General features: G+C 45.9%; 1 protein-coding gene across 1 annotated transcript in view; it reads right to left on the bottom strand.

Annotated features, from left to right (window-relative positions):
* The window catches only part of TPH1 (tryptophan hydroxylase 1), a 248,282-nt gene that overhangs the window by 56,939 nt on the left and 168,884 nt on the right, over window positions 1–22,459 (bottom strand). Inside the window, exon 8 of the mRNA XM_078681083.1 lies at window positions 17,678–17,804. Within this exon, the coding sequence (XP_078537209.1) occupies window positions 17,678–17,804 (127 nt within the window). The remainder of the gene's footprint in view (window positions 1–17,677; window positions 17,805–22,459) is intronic.

Here is a 22,459-nt window from a genome sequence, read left to right as displayed (position 1 = left end):
GGGCAGTTGGTGGGGATCCATTGGCATAGAGGGTTGGGGGCCTCCCGTTGGGGGCTGAAGACTGTCTATACCGCGACAGATACTTCAATGTTACTGAGGTATAGGGAGGGGGGGGAGGGGGGACAGCCAGAGACAAAGTTGGGGACATGAAGGGGGTTGGAGAGTTGGTTGGGGTTCCCGGGATCGGGGGGCGGGGTGGGGGGGGGGGGGTTGGAGGGAGGTGGGATAGTTACTTTTGGCACAGTGCACGTTCGAGTCTGGTTGCTATCATTGGTGTTTGTGTGGCCCCGAGTGCCCAGGACTTTGATCTATTCACCTAGAGATGGCGGTTGATACACATGAGACTAGTCCCCCACGGGCGTCGCTACGAGAGGTGAGCTGGAACGTCCGTGGAATGCTTGACAAAATAAAGAGGGGTGCGGTATTGCGGTTGGGGAAGAGAGAAAGGGCGGATGTGTTATTCTTGCAAGAAACTCACCTTCTAGGCAACAAAACACTTAGCTTACAACGCTATGGCTACCAACAAGTATTCCACGCAGGCTTTGTGAGAGGGTCACGGGGAGTGGCGATTCTGATACATCGTCGACTGTCCTATACGCATGAGACGCAATGGGTGGATGTTCAAGGTAGATTTGTTTTTATTAAAGGAATGGTGGGAGATGAGCCGATGGTCTTTGGCAGTGTGTATGCCCCACCCCCGCTGCAAGAAGCACTCATTGAGAAGTTGTTTGATGTCTGGGCTGCCATCCCTAGTGTGATGTCCATAGTGGGTGGAGACTGGAATGATGTCATGGATGGACGCATGGATAGGTACAGACCAGATGGGGGGCCTATAACACACGTTCCCACTAAACTGAATGGTACGGTGCGGGGGATGGGTTGGATCGATGCATGGCGATACCATCACCCACATAGCCGAGAATATACATACGTCTCTGCAGGGCACAAATCCTTCTCCAGACTTGATTGCTTGTTTGTTCCTAATACCTGGATGGGGAGAGTAGCCTCTTCGTCTATACTCCCGCGTGGCCTGTCGGATCACTCTCCGGTTGCAGTGGATATGCACCTTGGTAAGATGCGACAGCCCTTTAGGTGGCGCTTGTCCACATGGCAGCTACAACAAGACGACTACAGGTCGAATAATGCGTGAAGCCATCTCTCGATACTGGGACAGCAATGATCAGCCCGAAATGGACGCTATAACCCTTTGGGAAGCTCTGAAACCCGTGCTTCGGGGGGTAGATATCGCCTGGTGCGCAGCGGCGCGTAAGACCCGCAGGGGAGAGATAGAGGAGACTGCGCGGCGGGTTCGAGACCTTGAGGGAGAGAGCACTGCCGAGGGGCATGTGGACACCGTTGGGCGGTTATTACAGATGCAGCAGACGTATAACTCTCTCCTAATGGATGAGGCACGCCAACTGTGGCTAGCTACACAGAGTAGAATCTATCAATGGGGGGGACAAATCCGGTGCCATGCTATACAGGCTCTGTCAGGGAACTTTCCATGCCCAGTCCCTACCGGGACTTTGTGATGAGGCAGGGGATCCTATGATGGCATCAGTGGAACTGGCGGCCAGCTTTGCCCGATACTATGCAGCCCAATATGCCCCGCGAGAGGTCATCCCGGAGGCAGAAGTGGATAAATTCCTAGCAGATCTCCCGCCACGGGCTCTCTCTGATGAGGACCGGGACCAACTGGACCACCCACTGTCCTTGGAAGAATTGATTGCGGCGCTCGGGGAACTGAACACCGGTAAGGCCCCTGGGCCCAATGGGTTCCCGTGTGAATTTTTGAAGACATTCCATGTTCAACTGGGGGCGCGCTATAGACAGGCGCTGGAGGCGGCCGGAGATCGTGGTCGCCTGCCGGCTGACTGGCGGCACGCCGAGATTGTAGTCTTCTGTAAACCGGAAAGGCCCCCGGAGCAACACGCATCGTATAGACCGATTTCGCTCCTGAATGTTGAAGCGAAAATACTGGCGAAGGCCCTGGCCAATCGCCTCCTCCCGTATATTACGGATCTGGTTCACCCGGACCAGGCCGGGTTTATGCCCCATAGGGCAACACGGCACAACATCCGGCGCGCGCAGATGGTGATAGAGGCGGCCCGAGCTGCCGAGATCCCGACAGCGCTTCTTCTGGCTGACATAGATAGAGCCTTCGATTCAGTAAGCTGGGTCTATCTTCGTGCGCTTCTAGCTCGCCTGAACCTTGGACCCCGATTCCTCTCATATCTGCACTTACTATACGCGGACCTGACGGCGTCGGTGAGGATAGCGGGGGCGATTTCAGACCCCTTCCCCATAGGCCGAGGCACCCGACAGGGCTGCCCCCTATCGCCATACTTATTCGCCCTAGCCATGGAGCCGCTGGCGGCATGGGTGAGAATAGACGCGCAGCTGCGGGGACTGGAGTGGGTGCGGGGACCGTCTGATCGTATTGCATTGTATGCGGACGATGTCCTTTTCTTCCTCACAGACATAAATAAATCTGGACCCAGAGTTCTAGAAATAATGCGAGTATTTGGGGAGGTATCTGGCCTGCACCTGAATACACGTAAATCCACGCTGTGGGTGCTGGGAGAGCGCGGAGGACTTGGACCTTGGGCGTCAACGCTGCAGGAGGCGGCGGGAGGCATCAAATATCTAGGCGTATTCCTTACGGACATTCCGGGGATAGCCTGGACCCGCAATGTGGTGCCGGTGTGGGACCGGGTACGATCCGATATGAAGATCTGGTCCAGGATGCCCCTGAATATATATGGCCGCTCTGCCATTTTTAAGATGGAGGCTCTCCCGCGCCTTCCATACCAGTTGCAAAATCATCCGTACCCGATTGCGCCGCACTGGTTTAGGCAAGTAAACTCTGCCCTGAGTCAGTTTCTCTGGGCTGGCGGGGCGGTCAGAGTGGCGCTCCGCACCTGTTTCCTCTCCACGTATTGTGGGGGTCTGGCGACTTCGGACATCCTATCCTATTACCAGGCATCCCACCTTCTTGTACTAAATGACTGGTGGTATGGGGACCGGGGTGACCCGGCTTATGCCCTTGAAAGGTACCTGATGGACCCTGACACGCTCCATACCATCCTTTACTCGGCAGGCAAACGGAAAAAACTCCCAATGGTTACCCAGGTGGTCTTCCGAGTGTGTCGTGGAACCCTACGCTGTATGGGATGGTGGAATGTATTAACAAAAGAAACGCCATTGTGGCACAATGGACGTTTACCGGAGCTCGCGACTCTCCAGGGGTTCCGAGGCTGGGATGACATTGGCATCTCGACGTTGGGCCACGTTATGAAAGGTACGACCCTCAAATCGTTCCAGGTTTTGCAAGCTGAATATGATATGCCACAGACCCAATTTTATAAATATTTACAGTTCCGCCATGCCTTGTCCCCCTCTTTAATAGGCTTAGACACGCTACCCGACGTTAGCCCCATTGAAGCCAAGGTGTTTATGGGGGAATTGGGTGATAAGAAAATCTCCAATATATACCAAACTCTAGTCACGCACTGTTCTTCTTCACTAGATAAGCTACGTAAGGTATGGGAGGAAGATATAGGTGCCTTGGAGGAGGATGACTGGAGAGAGGCCTTAGAGGCTCCAAGAGGGGCGGCTGTTGCAGTGCGCTTGCGATTCATTCAGTTTATATATTTGCATCGTGCATATTATACCAGAGAACGATTATGGCGAGCTGGTCTGATTGCCTCCCCTGAGTGCCTGCGATGTGGTAGCACAGTGGGCACGTTTCTACATACAGTATGGTCGTGTGTGCGGCTGACACGGTTCTGGACGGGTGTGTGGGATTGCCTGTCCGAGGTGCTGGGCTGGGACCTCCCCCGCTCCCCGAAACTGGGCCTCCTTCACGTAATGGAACAGGTTGGTGGGAATATTTATAAACACCATCTACTGCTTCTGGGCCTTACGGTGGCCAAGAGAGATGTAGCTCGAGCCTGGAAGGACCCCAGGGCTCCCTTACTAGAGGTGTGGAAGAGAGGGTTGGACTTTACCATGGGACTGGAACGCCCGGTCTTTGAAGCCAGAGGTTGCCCCCGAAAACACTTTAAAATATGGAAACTTATACTTTGAATCGTATGACCACTGTGCCGGGGGGGGGGGGGGTTGGTTCCGGGAGTGAAGGGCCAGGGAGGGTGTGGGGGGAGGGGAGTTGGGTGGGGATCCTTTCATCCCAAAATGTTGATTGCAATGCTATTATGTGTTGATTGTCCTCTTTTCTCACTGAACCCTCGATACATGGGGGACGGTGTCCTATTTGTAATGCTTTATCAACGAAATAAAATCTGTTCTGAAAAAAAAACAAAATTGTTGACTCTCTATAAACCGGTGGTTGACTAGTAGTTGAATTGCCTCACTATAACCCAAAAGATGTTAAATTTTATGTCAAACTATTGTCAAGATAAAATGAGGAAAATTAAGGATAATCTGAATCCTAACACTCCTTGCGGTGCAAACAGGGATGAAACTCATCACTATCCTAAACATGAGGAGAAAGCCCTCTAGTATTTCACCACCATCTCTGAGGAAGAATGCCAAAGACGTATAAAAACCAGCACACCACCTCTGATCACCCGTACTAAGCCTTTCCATTTATCTGATAATCTTATAATGACACAAATTATAAATACCTACTGTTAGAAATGGGGGTCTCCAATTGGCAGAGGTATGTACCTTTGTCCAAATAAGGACCCTTGCTTCTAGTCAGGATGAGGGGATACACACTGTAGATGACCCCTGCTCACCCCTTTTGGTAGCCTGGCAGACAAGCTTATCCCAAAGGCAATGTGTAAAGTATTTGCACTAAAAACACACAGTAATGCAGTACACCAGTTTAGAAAAATTAAGTATCTTTATCTAAACTAAACTAGACCAAAATGACAAAAAAACAACATACATGTAATAAGAAAATGACTTTTAAAAGGTTTCAAGTGAATTGGGCCATAGAAAACTATGGACGCATGATTCTATACAAAGTACATGTAGATGTGTCAAAATTCACAAGGGCAAACAGTTGCAGAGAAGGGAATCATTGAGAAACAAAGAGATGCACCAGTTCCAGAGTCCTTGGGGAGGCAATGCGACAGTTCTGCTGCACGCAGGAGAAGTGATGCATCGAATCTGGACTGAGGAGGGCAAGTAATGCTCGACTCCAAGATGATTCTGGTCTGCTGGTGATGCATTGGAAAAACTTGCCATACAGGTGCGATGCATTGAAATCCAGGATGCGTTGGTGATCAATGCGGCAGCGGCAAGCGACGCTGCATTGGTTTCTTCAGCCACAATCCCACGATCTGTCCTTTCTTGCAGCCCCCACAGGCGCTGCATGGTTTCTGCAGTGGTGCATGGAAATTCCTCTCGCGATCAATCAATCAATCAAGAAATTTGTATAGCGCGCTACTCACCCGGAGGGTCTCAAGGCGCTTGGGGGAGAGAGGTCCGCTACTGCTCGAACAGCCAGGTCTTGAGTTGCTTCCTGAAGGAGAGGTGGTCTTGGGTCAGACGGAGGTGGATGGGGAGGGAGTTCCAAGTCTTGGCTGCCAGGTAAGAGAAGGATCTTCCTCCCATGGTGGCTCTTCGAATGCGTGGAACGGCTGTGAGGGCGTGGCTATTCGATCGTAGCTCGCGGGTGGGAGTGTAGAAGGTCAGGCGGTTGTTGAGGTACCTGGGGCCCAGGTCGTGGAGGGCCTTGTGTGCGTGGGTGAGGAGTCGGAACGTGATTCTCTTGCTGACGGGGAGCCAGTGCAGGTCTCTCAGGTGTCTGGAGATGTGGCTGTGTCGGGGGATGTCCAGGATGAGTCTGCGGACCCGTTCTGGATGCGTTGGAGTCTTTTCTGCAGTTTGGCTGTGGGTCCGGTGTAGAGGGTTTTTCCGTAGTCCAGTCGGCTGGTGACGAGTGCCTGGGTGACCGTCTTCCTGGTTTCGGTGGGGATCCATCGGAAGATCTCTCGGAGCATGCGTAGGATGTTGAAAAATGATGATGAGACGGCGTTGACTTGTCTGATCATCGAGAGGGAGGAGTCCAGAATGAATCCCAGGTTGCGTGCGTGGTCCGTTGGTTTGGGTGCGCTGCCCAGGGCAGGGGGCCACCAGGAGTCGTCCCAGGCAGAGGGTGATGATCCAAGGATGAGGATTTCCGTCTTGTCTGAGTTCAGTTTCAGGCGGCTGTTCATCATCCACTCGGCTACGTCTTTCATCCCTTCGTGTAGGTTGGATCTGGCGGTGGCTGGGTCGTTGGTGAGGGAGAGGATCAGCTGGGTGTCGTCGGCGTAGGAGATGATGTTGAGGTTGTGTTGGCATGCGATGGCTGCGAGGGGGCTCATGTAGACGTTGAAGAGGGTGGGGCTGAGTGATGATCCTGAGTGATGATCCACTCCAGTGCCACCTCTCGCACAAAGGTGCTGGTCGGGAAAGCAGCCGCAAGAAGGGCGAAGCATCAATTGCTCAGTTCTTCAGGTTTCTTCCAGCTCCCAACAGCAGGAGCAACCTCCAGAGGCCCAAAATGGGAACAAGCATCTCCTGGCAGGTCAGAACTCTCAGCAGCAGAGTTCAGGGGAGCTGGGGGTGAAGTCTTTGTGTCCCTGGGACTTCAGAACAGGAGACCAGCACGCACAGACCCTTGGAGATTCTTCTTCAAGCAGGTTCACAGCAAGTTTCCAGTCTGTGTCCTTCCCTTGGCAGAAACAGCAATTGCAGGCCAACCCCACAAAGCACACAGCAAAGGGGCAGTAGTCCTCCTAACAGCTGTTCAGCTCTTCTCCTCGGCAAAGGTTCCTCTTGAGTCCAGAAGTGAGCTAACGTTCTGGGGCTTAAGGTCTACTACTTATACCCCATGTTGTCTTTGTTCTCTTTGTGCGAGGGTCTCTGAGCCCAGTCCAACCCAGTTCTGTCCTCGCAGGTGTAGTATGACCACACAGGGGGTGAAGACAGCCTAGTGCAAGGGAGACAGGCCGTATTCAGGTGCAAGGAAAACTCCTCCCACTACTCTAAATGCAGCCAAGCCCCATTTAGCTCAGCTCTGAGTCATCCAGGAAGGTCCGGGCACACCTCAGTCCCTACAGAGGCTAAAGACTTGGGCAGAAGAGAGAGCAATTATTCCAGTGGAACAGGGCGGCTTCAAAGAAGGCCATTCCACAATAGACCATTGCTTTGCCCTATGGGCTTTGGTCCGGAAGTCAATAGAACAAAATGGGAAGTTGCATTGTTGTTTTGTTGACTTTCGGGCCGCGTTTGACTCTGTGAACCGGAACAAACTCTGGGAGGACTTGACGGGATATGGAATTCCGGATGGCCTATTGATGATCTTGAAAGATCTCCAAAGAGGGAACTGGGCCCAGGTTATTAGAGATTCGCATGGGTCACTAACCCACAAGATATCGATAGGGAATGGCCTTAGACAGGGGTGCGTCCTGGCACCCCTGTTATTTTCAATCTTTCTGGCAGATCTCCCTGCGACACTTGAAGTAGAAAGAAGTGCAAGCCCTAGAATGAGTGGGAACAAAGTGCCTTGCCTATTATACACAGATGACTTAGTGATCCTAGATCAAACAGAAATAGGACTTAAAAGGAAACTAAATGCTTTTAAAGGTTACTGTGATAGAACATTTTTGACTGTAAATATGGAAAAAACCAAGGTTTTATGTTTTGGAAAGAGCAAGAGGAACTTTAATTGGTTTTTGGGTAATAACAAATTAGAGGCAGTCAAGGAATATAGATATCTAGGCCTCTGGTTTGATAGTGCGCTAAATTGGCGCACCCATTTGAAGGCGCAAAGAGCCAAAGCTTTTTCATCCACATGTGGGTTGAAAAGGTTTAATAAAGAATATGGTGACATGACTCATAAACCAATGATAAAGGCATTTGGTGCAATGATCCCCCCCCAAGTATTGTATGGCGCAGAGGTGTTACACCTGAGCAGTAAACATGAGTGGGACCAGGAAGGGGCAAACATTTTAAAAATATTATTGTCCTTACCAAACTGTACTATGGTTCAAGCAATAAGAATGGAGCTAGGGCTAACTTCATGGACCGTACAATCTCAAATGGCCCTGGTAAGATTCTGGAAGCGCCAAGACCCAGGAGTGACATTAAAGGTCTCACAGTGGTGTAGGGATGAGATCCAAATAAGTAACCTTGCCTGGGCAAAGGATGTGTGCAAAACCCTGCAGAAAGTAACTGGGTGCCTTAATGTGAAATTTTCTCAGGACGCCTTGATAGCCGAGTTTACTAAGAAAACTCTTAGGGAACAAGGCCAGTCGCTCTCCAGGGCGCAGGACCTAGATTATATGTCAGAGAAAAAATCGGTCCAGTGGTTAAAAACGTCATGGGTAAATGATGGCTGGTTCCCGGGACATTCTGCCCAACCGAGTGCTGAGATATGAAATTCTTAGGACTCGGGTTGGGATCAACCCATGGAAGATAGATGGAAAATTAAAATCTGCACTGATCGGCCCAGAAGGTAACTGTAACTGTGGGCGTGGACTAAGACATGATATCCCGCATATTCTACTTGATTGCTTATTTGTACACGATATAAGGAAATTGTTTTTATGTCCGATATTTCTATCACATAAGATAACTTCTCGTGCCCAGGCGATCTGTTTACTTACCGATATGCCCACATTAGAAATTGCAATTGCATTGGGTACATTTTTGAAGGGTTTAAAAGAATATGGAAGCGTGATTTCGAAAGAGGGGCACTGATTTTAAGTTGTTTTAAAGTTTTATAAAATGAAAAATTTTCTTCTTAACCTTTTAGAATTTTTGAGATTTCTGTAAAAATAGGGCGTAGTGTATGTTGTGTTTCTGAGGGCGTCACCCTCTTTTAATTTACTTTTAACAAGTACTGAATTTTACCTATTTAAGATGTAGTAGAATTTTGTCTGTCCGTACTTTTTGATTCTAATTACGTGTGTTCTGTACTGTTTAAAAGACCAAGGTCTAAATAAACAAGTTTCTCTCTCTCATTCCCTACAGTGCCTGTCTATAGTGAATGCACATCCCCAGCCCCTGTTAGTCCAAAACCTGACAGTCAATCCACAAACAGGCAGAGGCACACAGAATGGTTAAACAAGAAAATGCCTACCTTCTAAAAGTGGCATTTTCAAACACACAATTTAAAAACCATCTTTACTAATAGATGTGTTACTAAATTCCGAGTTCAGAGAGGCTAAACTTTATTTCTGCATCTTGTTCCAATGGGAAGTTATGCTTGTAAGATGTTACAAAGTATCTCCCATTCTATCCTATAGGCAGATAGCCTTTCAATAATGAAAACCGAAATTGGCAGAATTTGACTATCAAGACATGTCACACACATCAGTACATGTCCTACCCTTCACATACACTGCCCGTGGGGGTACCGTGGGCCTACGATAGGAGTACCTTACTTGTAAGAAAAGGGAAGGCTAGGGCCTGGCAAGTAGGTGTACTTGTCAAGTTGACATGGCAGTTTAAAACTGTGCACAGCCACTGCAGTGGCAGGTCTGAAATACCTTTTATGGGCTACTCATGTGGGTGGCACAACCAGTGCTGCAGATCCAATAATAGCATTTGATTTACAGGTTCTGGCACACTCAGTGCACTTTACTACGGACTTACCAGTAAATCAAAGTTGCTAATCAGGGAGAACCAATTGTAATAACTGTTTGCACATATAGCTCTTGCACTATGACACTGGTCAGCAGTGGCAAAGTGCCCAAAGCTTCTAAGTCAGCAAAAATTGAATCCAGCACAGCATCAAAAATACAGGAGGTAGAGGCAAAATCTCAAGGGAATCCATGATAAAGATGCCAAGTCTAACACCCACTGATTTCTACCAGCTTTCCATTAAGTTTGAAAAAGACCAGCATTAGACCGATTCTAAAAAAAACATTTAAAACCTGGATGATCTGGCCAACTTCAGACCTATTTCTCCATTCCCATACATTGCCCAGTTCATGGAAAGAGGTGTCACAGGACAGTTTCAATCCTTTGGAAAAAGTACACTGGCTTTCATGCAGGATGGATTAAGACCTGGATACAGAACTGAACCTACCACTTCAGCAATAGATGACTTGAGACTTATTATGAACACATATGGATGAGGATAGCAATACTCCTGAACTTACATGACATTATTGACCACAAGACCCTCCTTCAATGACTAAAACATGACAATGGTTAGAATCTTTAATTGCCAATAGGACACAATATGTCCACTGGGATCCTGCGCATCCCCCACCCCCTACACTGGGTAGTTCCACTTGGGTCAGCTTTTTCCCCACAACTAGTCAATGTTCATGTTCAACCATCATGCTCAGTAAATTTGATGTGATGACTTTCCTGTGTGTTGACAATACACAAATCATCATTAGCTTAAACAACAATCCATCAACGTCTATTTCAGGGCTCGCCCTTCTCTGAACACAATTTACAGCTGGATGTGGCAAAACTACCTCAAATACAACCCAGCAAAATCTGAGATCCTACCCATCGTTAACAAACGGAAACACTGGGATACCTCTCTATGGCCACTAGAAGACTGCCATCAGTCTGCCTCATCAGTGAGTCAGTGAGCGAACTTGGGTTGATCCTTGACTCCAAGCTGAACCTTGAAAAACACATTGTAAATGTTACGAACACTTGCTTTCAATAAGGTGCGAGGTATCAGATGTATTATGTCATTCCTCCCTTTCACACACAAGATCGTGGTAGCTAATACCTTTATTCAGTCACATCTTTACAATGGCAATTGTGCCTGCCTGAGACTACCTAAAGATTCCATTTGCCATCTCCAAAAAATTAAAAATGCCTTTGCAAGCACTACTAATCATCGTCGCCAGCTCTGGTGACTACCTATGGAGAAACACATTCTGTTTAAAGTCTCATGTATGATGTACAAAATATTCAGTGAGTCGGCACCCAAATTCCTAAATAATAACTGTAACAAACATGTTACTACCAGAAACCTCAGATCCATCAATAAAGCCATCTTTGTAATCCCCTCTACAGATATGCCAAATGAGGTTACAGAGAATTCAGGGCAATATTCTCTGGAACAGAATACATCTTGAGATCTACATTCTGCCTTCCCTACTAAACTTTGAAAGGGCTTAAAATCGACCGTGGCTCTTCACTGAACACTCCACTATGATCCTCAGTACTTCTGTATTTCTGTGCTGCCTCAGTACCAAGGGACTCCATTGGAGTGAAAGCTGGGAATACACAATATATATAAATAAATAATAAGAGATAGGTTTGAAAGAGGAACACATGGTAACTTCTTATCACATTAGAAAACACAGCCACCTACTCTGGGAGTGATAATGAGAGGTAAGAGTTATGAACAGTGGTATACGTTTAGGAGCTGGTATGGAAAGCAAGACTTCACAGGAGCATGTGATAACTAGACGTGATTGCATGCAGGGATGGAAGCCTGGGTGTAGATGGTGAGGGTGAATGTAGAGTGCACTCAGAATGAAATCCAGATAGCAGTAGCAATTCATGAAAGTGGGAAAGGTACAGACAAAGAACCTGAAGAGGAAAGGACTTCTGAGGATGGCCAACATGTACCGGGATCCATTAGAAAGTTATTATGCAAACAACAGAGAAGGGGTGGCAAAGTGTACTTTATGGAAGAAAGAGGTCTCAGTGGCATCCTTAGTAGACTGTGTATTAGAAGAAGACTAGGATCCTATCTAGTGGTGCTGACACTGGCAGCTTCATAACTTGGTTAAAGTGCCACCAGTAGAAGGGTCTCCTGGAAAGCAGCTGCGAAATGCAACATGACTCTATCTACCCACTTCCCAAAAAATATCCTTTAAATCGTAACCTACACAGTGTACAAGATGGTACAGGTCGCCTCATTGTACTGTAGCATTGAGAATACGGTGCAGTTGGTATAATGGTGACCCACCCACCCAAAACCACGTAGACGTGTTAGCCAGGACTTGACGAGTGACTCCTTCTGTTTTTGTATTCCACTTTTTAGCACAGTTTATTTCTAGTATTTTTTGTTATTGTATCTTGGCTCTCTGAAGATGTGTGCTGTGACAACCTTTTTTGTATTCTTGGTACGTATGAAAACAATAAGGGACTATAGAGGATGCAGCATAAGGTGAGGGTGATAGCCTTTATGATGAACACCATGGCAGCAGAATGGTCACTGGATGCAAATGACGAGTTTTTATCATTTTAGGTGAATTTTGGTGAAATTTGCAGAGAGGAGTAGAATTACCCAGTCTTAAATGTACTGAGTCATTAGTTAAACAAGGCTCATCCTTTGGGATGGGTGGGGAGAGAGAACAGGGAGTAGCAGAGGGAAAGGAAATTAAAGTTCTGGCGTGGTCAGAAAACAAATGGGGCAGGAGGCTTGGCTGCTGTTGGCAAACCCACATGCAATTTTTTGGTCTGTAAAATTTGGACCTGATCCCCCGGCACCCAGAAATAAGCATTTGCAATTCAATCGGTCTCCTATTTGTACAAGTTAGAGCTATTGATGTTGTAAATGCCAATGTTTTTTTACTTTTGTTTTTTTGTTTGCAGTAGAGTGTTCATATTTGCATAGCGCTACTGCCATTCATATGACCTTGCAGCGCTAGAGAACTAGAAAATGGGAAATAGGTTATGAGGAAGGAAGGTGGAAAATAAATTACACCAATGGAAAAAGGAATTTAAAAAATCGGGGAAGAGTTGCTGTAAAGTGTTGGGGATAATGCATGACAGAAGAGAGAGTGATACCAGAGCAGGATTTGTGAGGGAGAGACAGAGAGAGCGAAAAGAGGGTTTAGAGAAAAGTGTGCATGAGTGTCAGGGAGAAAAGTATGGTTAGAGAAGAATAGGGCAGAGAAGAAGGAATATGAGAGGGAGTGGGAAACAGAGGGTGGTTGCGAGTTTGTGAGTAAGAGATTAGAGCACCATGGACAAAAGGAAGAAATGGGGGAGTGTCATTGGAAAGAACCTTGGTGAGAAAGAGGACGCTAATCTCGCAAAACTAGTCTTGGTCCAGGAACCAGAGACAAAACAATAGATGTCTGTTGTGTTAATATGTACAGCACTGATAAACAGGCCCTGAAGCAACATTACATGTGCAAAAATGCTTTAACTACACGATCTGCCTGAAGGCTCGACCTAATAAAAATATCAACAGCTGTGTGGTGCTCTCATCACATTATTTACTGTGTTCTCCTCCGAGGCAGACAGACACATTATGCTGTATCTACAGAACGGTTCCTGCAGGCTGGTTGGGTTTTGTATTTGTATTTGTATGTGGATTTGTAGAGCGCAGTTGCTGCCCGGAAGCATATGGCCAGGGACTACCTAAACCCCGATCCCTTATCAAACTTTATTAAATTACATGAGATGAATTTCTTTGGAAGCGGGGGTCGTACAACCCCCGGCTGTATTTATTAAACATAAAAATTAAAACAAAATTTAAAATCAACAAATATTTACATGATTACGTAGAAAACATTTTGCATGACAATGATTACATTTGATAAATACAGATGTCAGATGGCTATCCTTAACATAATTCTAGTACAAGGTGTTTCCTATCCGAATGTAACATATTATCCATAATCATACAGCATTTACTTTTCTGCGTATCCTATTTGGGCCTACGGCAAGGTCACTAACTGGTGTCAGATCCTTATCAATTAACCACGCCCTCCAGTTGGAGTGTTCATACGCCGAGGGCCTGTTTACCGTGAGGGTACTTCCACCCCCGGTTACCCCCGTACGCTCTATTAACTCCATTAAAGGGGGCCCTTTCATCTCTGCTCCATTTACTGGCATCATTGTGCACGTGCGGGGTGGCCAACCAGCCTAGAGAAAGCGTGACTCCCCCCTCCCCCACACCCATCTAGCCAACCGGCTGTAGCTGCCCCTGGACTTCTAGGAGAGACTACTTGTCCCTCCCCTTGGGCGACCCCATTCAAGAATGGCGCCACCCTCTAAGGACCTTAAATTTACTGCTCACCAATCATGACCTTAACGCCTGACCAATGAATAGCACTAAATATGACGATTGATGACCTGTAAACGGGATAAAGTTCTAATGAACAAAACATATTAGTACAACACACCTGTAAACCATTACTTATGCAAGAAACCTGCACAAAAAACCATCATAAATCACAACACCAAGAATCTGCTTTAGGGGACGATGGGTGGGGAAAACAATTACAGCCTCCTAGAGGCTGGTGAGGCAGGCTGTGGAGCGCGTAGTCAAAGAGGCAGACTCTCGTGCTCCACGGCCTTTTAACCTCTTACCTGCCAGGCCGGTTCTAACCGGCCTGGCCTTTGCTCCTCTGGTCACCCTGAAGTGATTCCATCACTTCCGGGTCACTGGGAGGCCCGGGAACCAATTGGCTTGGAGGCGTGCCTGTCACGTCATTGCTTGCCTCCACGATAGAGGCAAGGGGGGGGGCAGTGCGCCCGCCATACTTGTGGCGTGGCCGATGCCGGCCCCGCCTTTCTCTAAGCTTCTGCTATTCGATAGAGACCTTAAGGTCATTGCTGAAGGCAAGGTGATAGTAATACCAAGGCATGATCAACACGAAATTCATGCAATTTAGAATTTCTTATGAAATGAATTGCAAGAGCCCAAATGTCCCCAAAATAGATTGAAATGCATATAGAAATAGCTTTTTGTTCTTGAACTTTGTAAGTGAAAGACAGTACAGTTAAGTGCTGGTTGCAGGAATCTGTATTGAATCTGCACATCACAAGTACTGTAATTACATGAAACCGGACTTTACTGGGGGTGGGAGGTTAGGTGTGTGTGTTTCTTTTTGTTTTTCACGATAACAACCCTCTGAAGGTGGTTACATGTGAGTCCATATTTAATATTGGACATTAAACTACAAATCCCCTAGTTCAACGTGGTCTTCGCCTACTATACCATGTGTATATGGAGCCATGAAGCAGCAATAGTCACACGTTCAAATTTTGGCAGGGATGATTCAGGAATTCATATTTCCTGTTCTGCTAAACTGTGTAATAATATCAACGAAGCACCACCACAGACATTTCTGTGCACAACATAATTTCAGTATTATAACTCCCCAGAATGGTGTATAAAGCAATACGGAAATAATAATAGCCTGTTTATATACTTAGAGCATACCTTGCTGCAACCATCCCCTCGCAGGGGAAGAGAAAGGGCGTCAGCTGCGCAGACAGTGGTACACTGACCCCCTCAAGAGAAGCTCCTAACATGGAAGACAGGCAGCTCCTAAGGTCCTGCCTGGTACTGATCCAGGCCTCACATGGAACCGGAAACCATACTAGAAAGGAAGATTTTCTAAGTTGCCCAACGAGCGTACTACACAGAAGCGATGCATTAATGATGATACCGAGAAATGATTCAGATAGTTTTTAATGACTAAATGAAAATATTCAAGAGCTTTTCTACATACAATTTAGAAGTATGTTTATGTATTTTACATTATTAGAAGAAACGTGATAGATAAAGAAATGTGGGTAGGTGAATGTTGCTCTGTTAGCGTAGTCTTCTGAAACTAAAAGAAATGCAGTTGTTTTCGTAAAACCTAAAATCAGAACGCCTAAGTAAATATGGTGAAAATGCACAATGTGTAAACTGCACAGAACCCAAAGGCTCAAAGAAAGAAAGCACCTTACCTGCGCCGCACCAGGCTGTGCCGAGAAGGGGAGCTATAGCCTGGCTCTTACCTCCATATACAGGGGTCATCGGTGCAGGGCGGGTTGTGCTTCATGGCAGGTGCATAGTAGAGAGAAGGAGGGGGGGGGGCGGTCTCCTTTGCGCCTGCAGCCCAGGCTCTGGCCTCTTCCAGCACCCCTGCTATCACAAGCGAGCAGCGCTGACAGAGCGGCAAGGGAAGTGGGTGATAGTGGAGGAGGGGTGGGGAGATGAGAGGCTCAGATAGGAGAACGAGTTGATTGTGAATAGAATAAATAACTGCACGGGCTAAGAAATAAGCAGCCACGCCATTGCTGTGAACCGTTGCTCCCGACCTTCCCCATGCGGATCGGAGCTAGACAGGTTAAAAAACAAGCATTTACCTTGGAGGAGTGGTGGGGGCAGAACACACTCTAGCTTTTTAAAAAGATGTTAGCTGCTAGACGACGTGTCACAGTGCAGTTATTCTCCACTGCCAACACCAAAGAACACAGCTCCAACACGAGCTACGCAAAGTCAGTAAAAAAAGAATGCTAAAGAACTGTAAAAACCAAACAGAGTAAGAACACATGTAACAGGGGCAGTCCTCATGGGAGGTCACAACAGTTCAAAAGGAGGGACTAATAAACACATTAGCCAAACAAAAAATAGCATGTATTTTGGATACAGCATGTCTTGAAGACACAGCGCGCATGCACTGCCTTGGAGAGACGTGAAAATCGCTGCAAAAAAACCTGGCCCACTCCGGATTAGACTGCCTAGCTCAGAATCAGCGTGTATATAAATAGTGAAAGGGCACAGTAAATTTCAGCATGAGATTCTGATGTCGCTAAGTGTTCAATATTGATACTACAGGCATGCAAGCCAGATGCAATGGCAATTGTTGAGTATTGTGGAAGTCCGGGTATCCTAAAGATGTACAATAATGACATCACGCAACAGTTCAATTTGCCCGAATGCTGCTATTATTGCAAGAAACATTTTTATCATGCACCTTGCTGTTCAATTCAGCTCTAATATAATCCAGGCAAAGCTGGGCCAGTGGATGGAACAGGCAATATAACATCTATATTGAAAGGACTGGCTCATAGTGATACGAGGTGCATCATTCCCCATGATTGAAACTGGAGCTGAGTCTGGTTGTCTACATACTGGATATCGATAGAAATATTTCTGAAGCATGCGAAATAATTGGATGACTTCTTGGTCCACAGCCTGTGAATGCAATGACATTGGAAATATATGCAATTCATCATAAAGCAAGATATCTATTCAGGCCTGAGAGCTTTCCTTCATGACTATGGAGGCGTGCTGTGGCGAAGGCTATCTCTTCAGACACTGCAGCTTTTTCCAATAAAGCACCTCCGATCTGAAAATAAGGATGTAACCTAACCCAAATGCTTGATGCACTCTGCGGACTTTATACATTACTTACAATTCCTCGTTTCCTACACCTTCACTTTCGAAAAGTAATATGTTTCTTCCGAGTTAAAAATGATGAGACAACATTGACACAATTAATTTATGGAAATACAACACTTTCAGTGACAATTTGGAAAAAGGGAAACATGTTACTGATACAATAACAAATGGAAAGAACCTTAAATAAACATACCTGTGTTTTTCCTTAAAACAAAAAACACTCAACACTGCTGTCATCTTAACTACATAAGTAAATAGAAAAGTTACATTGGTAGAAATGCCATTGTGTTGCATTGGTATGAATTGTATAGCATAACATTGGTATGGATGTTCATTTAAGAGCACCTCCAGACCTATGCTCCTGCTGCGGCGCCTGGAAACCCTCAAGGGTGATAAGCTGCGCCATACAAATCTACATATTAAAACATAACATAACAGGTTATATTAACAGAGTTTTGCTAAAGCAATGGATAACAGGGACATACAAGTGTGTATGCTCCTTTTGGATTATTTGTCATTGTCAGAGGCAAAGACAGTGATAACTGTATTGAAATTGTATTGCCCACCCCTTATAAAGTGAAAACACCCTTTACATACCGTAGCAAGCTTCTGGACAGCTTCGTCTGATGCACCCAGTGATGCCAGACCAATTTCCTGAGAAAACTGAGCAAAACTCGGTTCAGCCAATAAAGGGACATGGCCCAGAAGCTCATGGCAAGTGTCTCTGAAAAACACAAATAGATTTTTTTTAGCAGATAAATGATAACAATTTCTCAATGGAAGACGGAAAATAATACTTTTCACTGTGTACTGCAATAAACGTCACCCCAATACATTTGTACATGACAGCATGAGCAATGAGAAGAAAGGTTTCAAAGTGTCTTTGATAGCATGTGGCTAATCGATAAAAAAATAAGCAAATCTAAATTGGCACAATCCTAGATTTACTTTTTTTAAATACATCTCAGAACTGACAGTTGTATGCATGGGCACACCAAAAATAAAATAAAAAATATGTTCCGAGGTTTCTTCTGCCACTCTAAGGTACTTTTACAATGTTTTGGAATGAACAATACTTTCCAGGGGAAGGTCTGCAAAGCTGCACCAGTGGCAGAATTCCAGGTGTAATCCTTGGAAAGTCATGGGACTTTTTGTACAGTAATGCAAATTTGCATAGTAAATGAAATTCCTAATTGTAGAAAGGCAGCATGGCTGCACACTTCCACATTTTCTTCTTTTTTTCATGGAGAAAAGATGACTTTCGAATAAGCGGCTAGTGCTGGCCTCTCACACCTGCTAAAGAGTGCCTGGATACACACACGGTTGATTAGCACTGTATAAAAAAACACATAAATAAACATTTTCACCGTGGAGAAATCCCTTCTTCTAAACCCCACAGAGTTTCAAGAATTTCCGTTCCTCTCCCCGTCTTCGGTATGGATTTATTCCCGCCCTATAAAGCAGGAAATCTATGATCATTTCCAGGGTGTGAAATTGTCAGAATTGAGTTTGTGAATGTAATTTCAAGACAAACCATGGGCAGTATTACACAAGATGCCACAGGGGCGCAATGGGTGTTTGCGCCTGCTTTGTGCGCCCCATGGCATTTTAGTATTACAGAAGGGGCGGCAGACACTTGTGCGGTCTCTTCTGTAATTCGGATAGCGGTGGCACACATAAAGCACCAGCATAAAGCACCAGAGCTATCTTCAGAGGGTGTTCTCTCATTTGCATAGGGGCGTGTCCCACGCAAATGAGGAAATCCCTTTGCTCCTGCACCCACGCCGTATTATAGACATGGGGGAAGAGACAAAGAATCTCTCAGGAGGCGCACTGATAGTGCGGCAACTAAACGGTGTTGCACTGTCAGCCCGCCCCCTGATTACAGCCCTCTGGCAGGGGCAAAGGTGGTCCCATGGACTCCCGGTCATCACCTTGCAGGTGGGTGAAGTCACTGACTGCACCCGCCTGCAAGGGGATCTCTAATTCTCTTTAAAAGTGCAGGCGGGGTGCAATCTGCACTGTGAAAACAGGGAGCGGCTTCAAAGCAGACGCTCTGTTTATCGCATGAATGTGCTGCAGCTCGAGTTATTGGCTGCCCTGGGGGCAGCGTATTCATCATAATATGGCGCATTGTCCTTCATTGCGCTGGGTGCACCTTTTAAAAGGTGGGCCCGGCGCAATGAAGGGAAAAGCACAGCATGTATAATATTGCCCTGTTTCTTCAGTCATATGAATTAGTTGGGGGTGGGTGGATAGTGGCTCCCATGGGAGTGCCCTGGGAGGTAGCATTTCCCACAATCAGAGCACTTGTAAACTCACATTTGCGCCAAGTGAGAGGAAGTTATGCAATGAGAATGGGAAACTGACTTAAAGACCCCATATTTTCAGAGAGTTGAGAAGAGCCATCTTCACTTTAAAAAAACTTTTCCTAGTGACAAAAAAGGTGAAAACATCAGTGCCGACCTCAGGATGGCAGACTGTTTGCTCTGCAGACAAGTTACGGACATACGGTTAGGCTAGTCAGGTGCGCACCAGCAATACCACATAAGTCATTGGACCTCATACACAAATGACATTTGCACATGTACAATTGTGTTACATGCAAAAATTGTCTGTTTCAAGCATGTAAGGCTTTCGAAAATGATAACCTTGTAGGCGTAGATCCATTTACTTCCATGTAAAATGTTACCCATGATTACATTGTATGACATGGAAGCAAATCACACAGAAGGGCTGAGGAGTGGGCTCTTCGAGACATGGGTCCGTATTATACATGCAGCACATTTTCCTTCATTGAGCTGGAGGAATTTTTAAAAGGTGTGCCCAGTGTAATGAAGGAAAATGTGCCAACATTATGACGAATGCGCTTTCTCCAGGGCAGCGCTTTCATGTGAAAAACGTTATGGCTGCTTTGAAGCTGCTCTGTGTTTTCATAGTGCAGGTGGCAATCGTCTTCACTTTTGAAGGGGATGTCTGGGGGATCCAGGGGACCCTCTCCCCCCCCCGCCAGAGGGCTGCAATAAGGGGGTGCACTGACATTAGACCACCATTTTGTTCGCGCACTATCAGTGTGCCTCCTGAGAGCATCTTTGCCTCTGCGCCCACATCTGTAATACAGCGCGGTTGCAGAGGTAAAGGGGTTCCCTCATTTGCATGGGGCACACCCCGATGCAAATGAGGCAAGGTCAGCGCTATCAGTATTTCAAAAGGGGCTGCACAAGTGTCTGCATCCCCTTCTGTAATACCAAAGTGGCCTGTGGGTGCGACAAGCAGGAGCAAAGCAAACGCACCTTGTGTAATACGGCCCCCGATGTGCAAATAAAATCTTTTTCAAATGTTCTTTTTTTCACAGAGGAGAAATGTTTTTCCCTGCGTGGAAATGGGGAAATGTTTGTGGTTTATGAATGTCAAGAAACATAGTTTTGTGGTGTTCACAGAATTATGAGAAAATCATGCCTTGTACCACTCACTCCCCACCGTTGCATGCAGTTTATAGCTGTATAATTCTATGCACTTGTAGCAGACATTTTGCAGAAGTAAAATCATTTACACATGTCAGAAATCCTTTTGTGATTTCCCGACAGGCTATTTTCCTTTTATGAATCAGGTCTGATATATCTGGGTTGTTATGTATCGTTTATCAACGCCATGAAAGGGACCCTTAAAAAAGTGACTGTCGGACAAGTGAACATTACCTGCCTCCTTGACTCGGGAAGGTTTGGGCAGTGTTTATTGGCACGAGATGAGATTATGCAATGGAGATTAGCTCCACTAGCATTTCCTTAAGCAGCGTCCCATTGGAGCGCTTAATGTTAGTCTGAACAATCACAACGCCACTTGAATACATCCAAAGTAGATGTACAAATTGCTTAATTTAAATGTGCAAGATGTTAACAAAAGATGAACGTGCACTCGTAAATTTATTTACTTATGCACAATATTTGCCTGCAACTGTACTATGTTGCCCGGTAGAGAATCCTACTCCAGGCACATGGAATTCATATTCCAACTGTGGATGTACTAAAAATGTGGGAACATTTACAAACACGTGTGTGGGTACTTTTCAAGTTTGTGGGACTTCATAAACCTTTTCCAATCCAGTCCCTCCCTGGAAACTGCCAGATATTTGGTATTGGCAAGGGCAGGAGTAAACCCCTTTGCATGGTTGGAATGGGAATTCAACGCTCTCAGAATAGATTGAGGTGTAGGGTAGGAGGTTTCTCCACATGACAAATATTTTTCTCAATGAGAAAATAAAATTATTAAAGCGCAGTTGCAGGCACGAAAAGGTTTATCTCCAAATTCACGTACGTTTTCTAGGAGAATGGCTGGAGGCCTTTGACTGTCACAAGTGATAGAGCGCCATGTTGTTTGAAAAATTGTAGGGGTGCATTATAACCGCCTGTAGTCAGCACCCGCATATTTAGAGCACATTATTAATGTTTGGTTTAGAAATGTAGGACTAATCGAGAGTGTTGCAATATATAGAAGTATGCTCATATCATTTATTGATTAATGAAGTGCTTAATCGAGAGAATAATGCTTTAAGTAATTTAGGTTTAATTGCTTAGTGTATGCAATGTGCCACGAGATTAAACGTGCCATATTAAAGTTGCACATGTAGTTTGCTTAGTGAGAAATCTAATGTTTTAACATGAGAATAATGTTCGTTAACATAGAGTGTAATGTTAGGATTTATTAATTAAATGTTTATGTTGTCGTATTAGAAATGCATTTAAAAGAGTAAAGGCCTGAGAGAAGAAATGCTAGAAAAGGCCTAACTGTGATTTTCTTAGCATGACTAGAAATGTTGCGCTGGAAAAAGGCTTAGGGAAAGAAACTTATGGTTGCAGTTGAATTTCGAATTGTAACTTGGGGCGTGCAGAGGGATCGTTCCCATGCATTTCTTTTGCAGGTGCACGGCCGTGGAGCTCGTTAGGTAGAATAAGTCATTGTTTAGAAGTTAGATTAGTAGGAGTGAGAACGAAAAGAATGAGCGTTCACAATATTAGGCGGAGAAGGTGCCTGGGATCCAAGGACACAGCAACAGTTTCTGGAAGAAGAAGGTTTGACACTGGAAAAGTACAAGGGGCTGTACCCGCTGAAGGAGGAGTGCCATGGACGTGTTCATTGTTTTGGGGTTTTTGGATTAGGGAAAGTGCCCCGAGGGTGGAGAGTTGGTTCGGTCTTAGTGAAGATAGGGTTAGGGTCAGTTGAGTTTAGACTGGGTCCTGTCTAAGGCAGTCCAATTGGGTGTGCAGTTAGACATGGGTCTTAGTTCTTGTGGTCCTGTGGTTCCTTTTCGTCACCAGTAATTTTGAAATGAGGTCATGTTTGACCCTACAGTGATTATACACTAACCTGTCGAGAGTATTG

Source organism: Lissotriton helveticus, chromosome 3_1 (assembly GCF_964261635.1).
Source record: "Lissotriton helveticus chromosome 3_1, aLisHel1.1, whole genome shotgun sequence".
In the NCBI taxonomy this organism is placed as follows: domain Eukaryota; kingdom Metazoa; phylum Chordata; class Amphibia; order Caudata; family Salamandridae; genus Lissotriton; species Lissotriton helveticus.
Note: the sequence above shows the minus strand (reverse complement) of the source record. Positions and strands in the feature narration are given on the sequence as shown.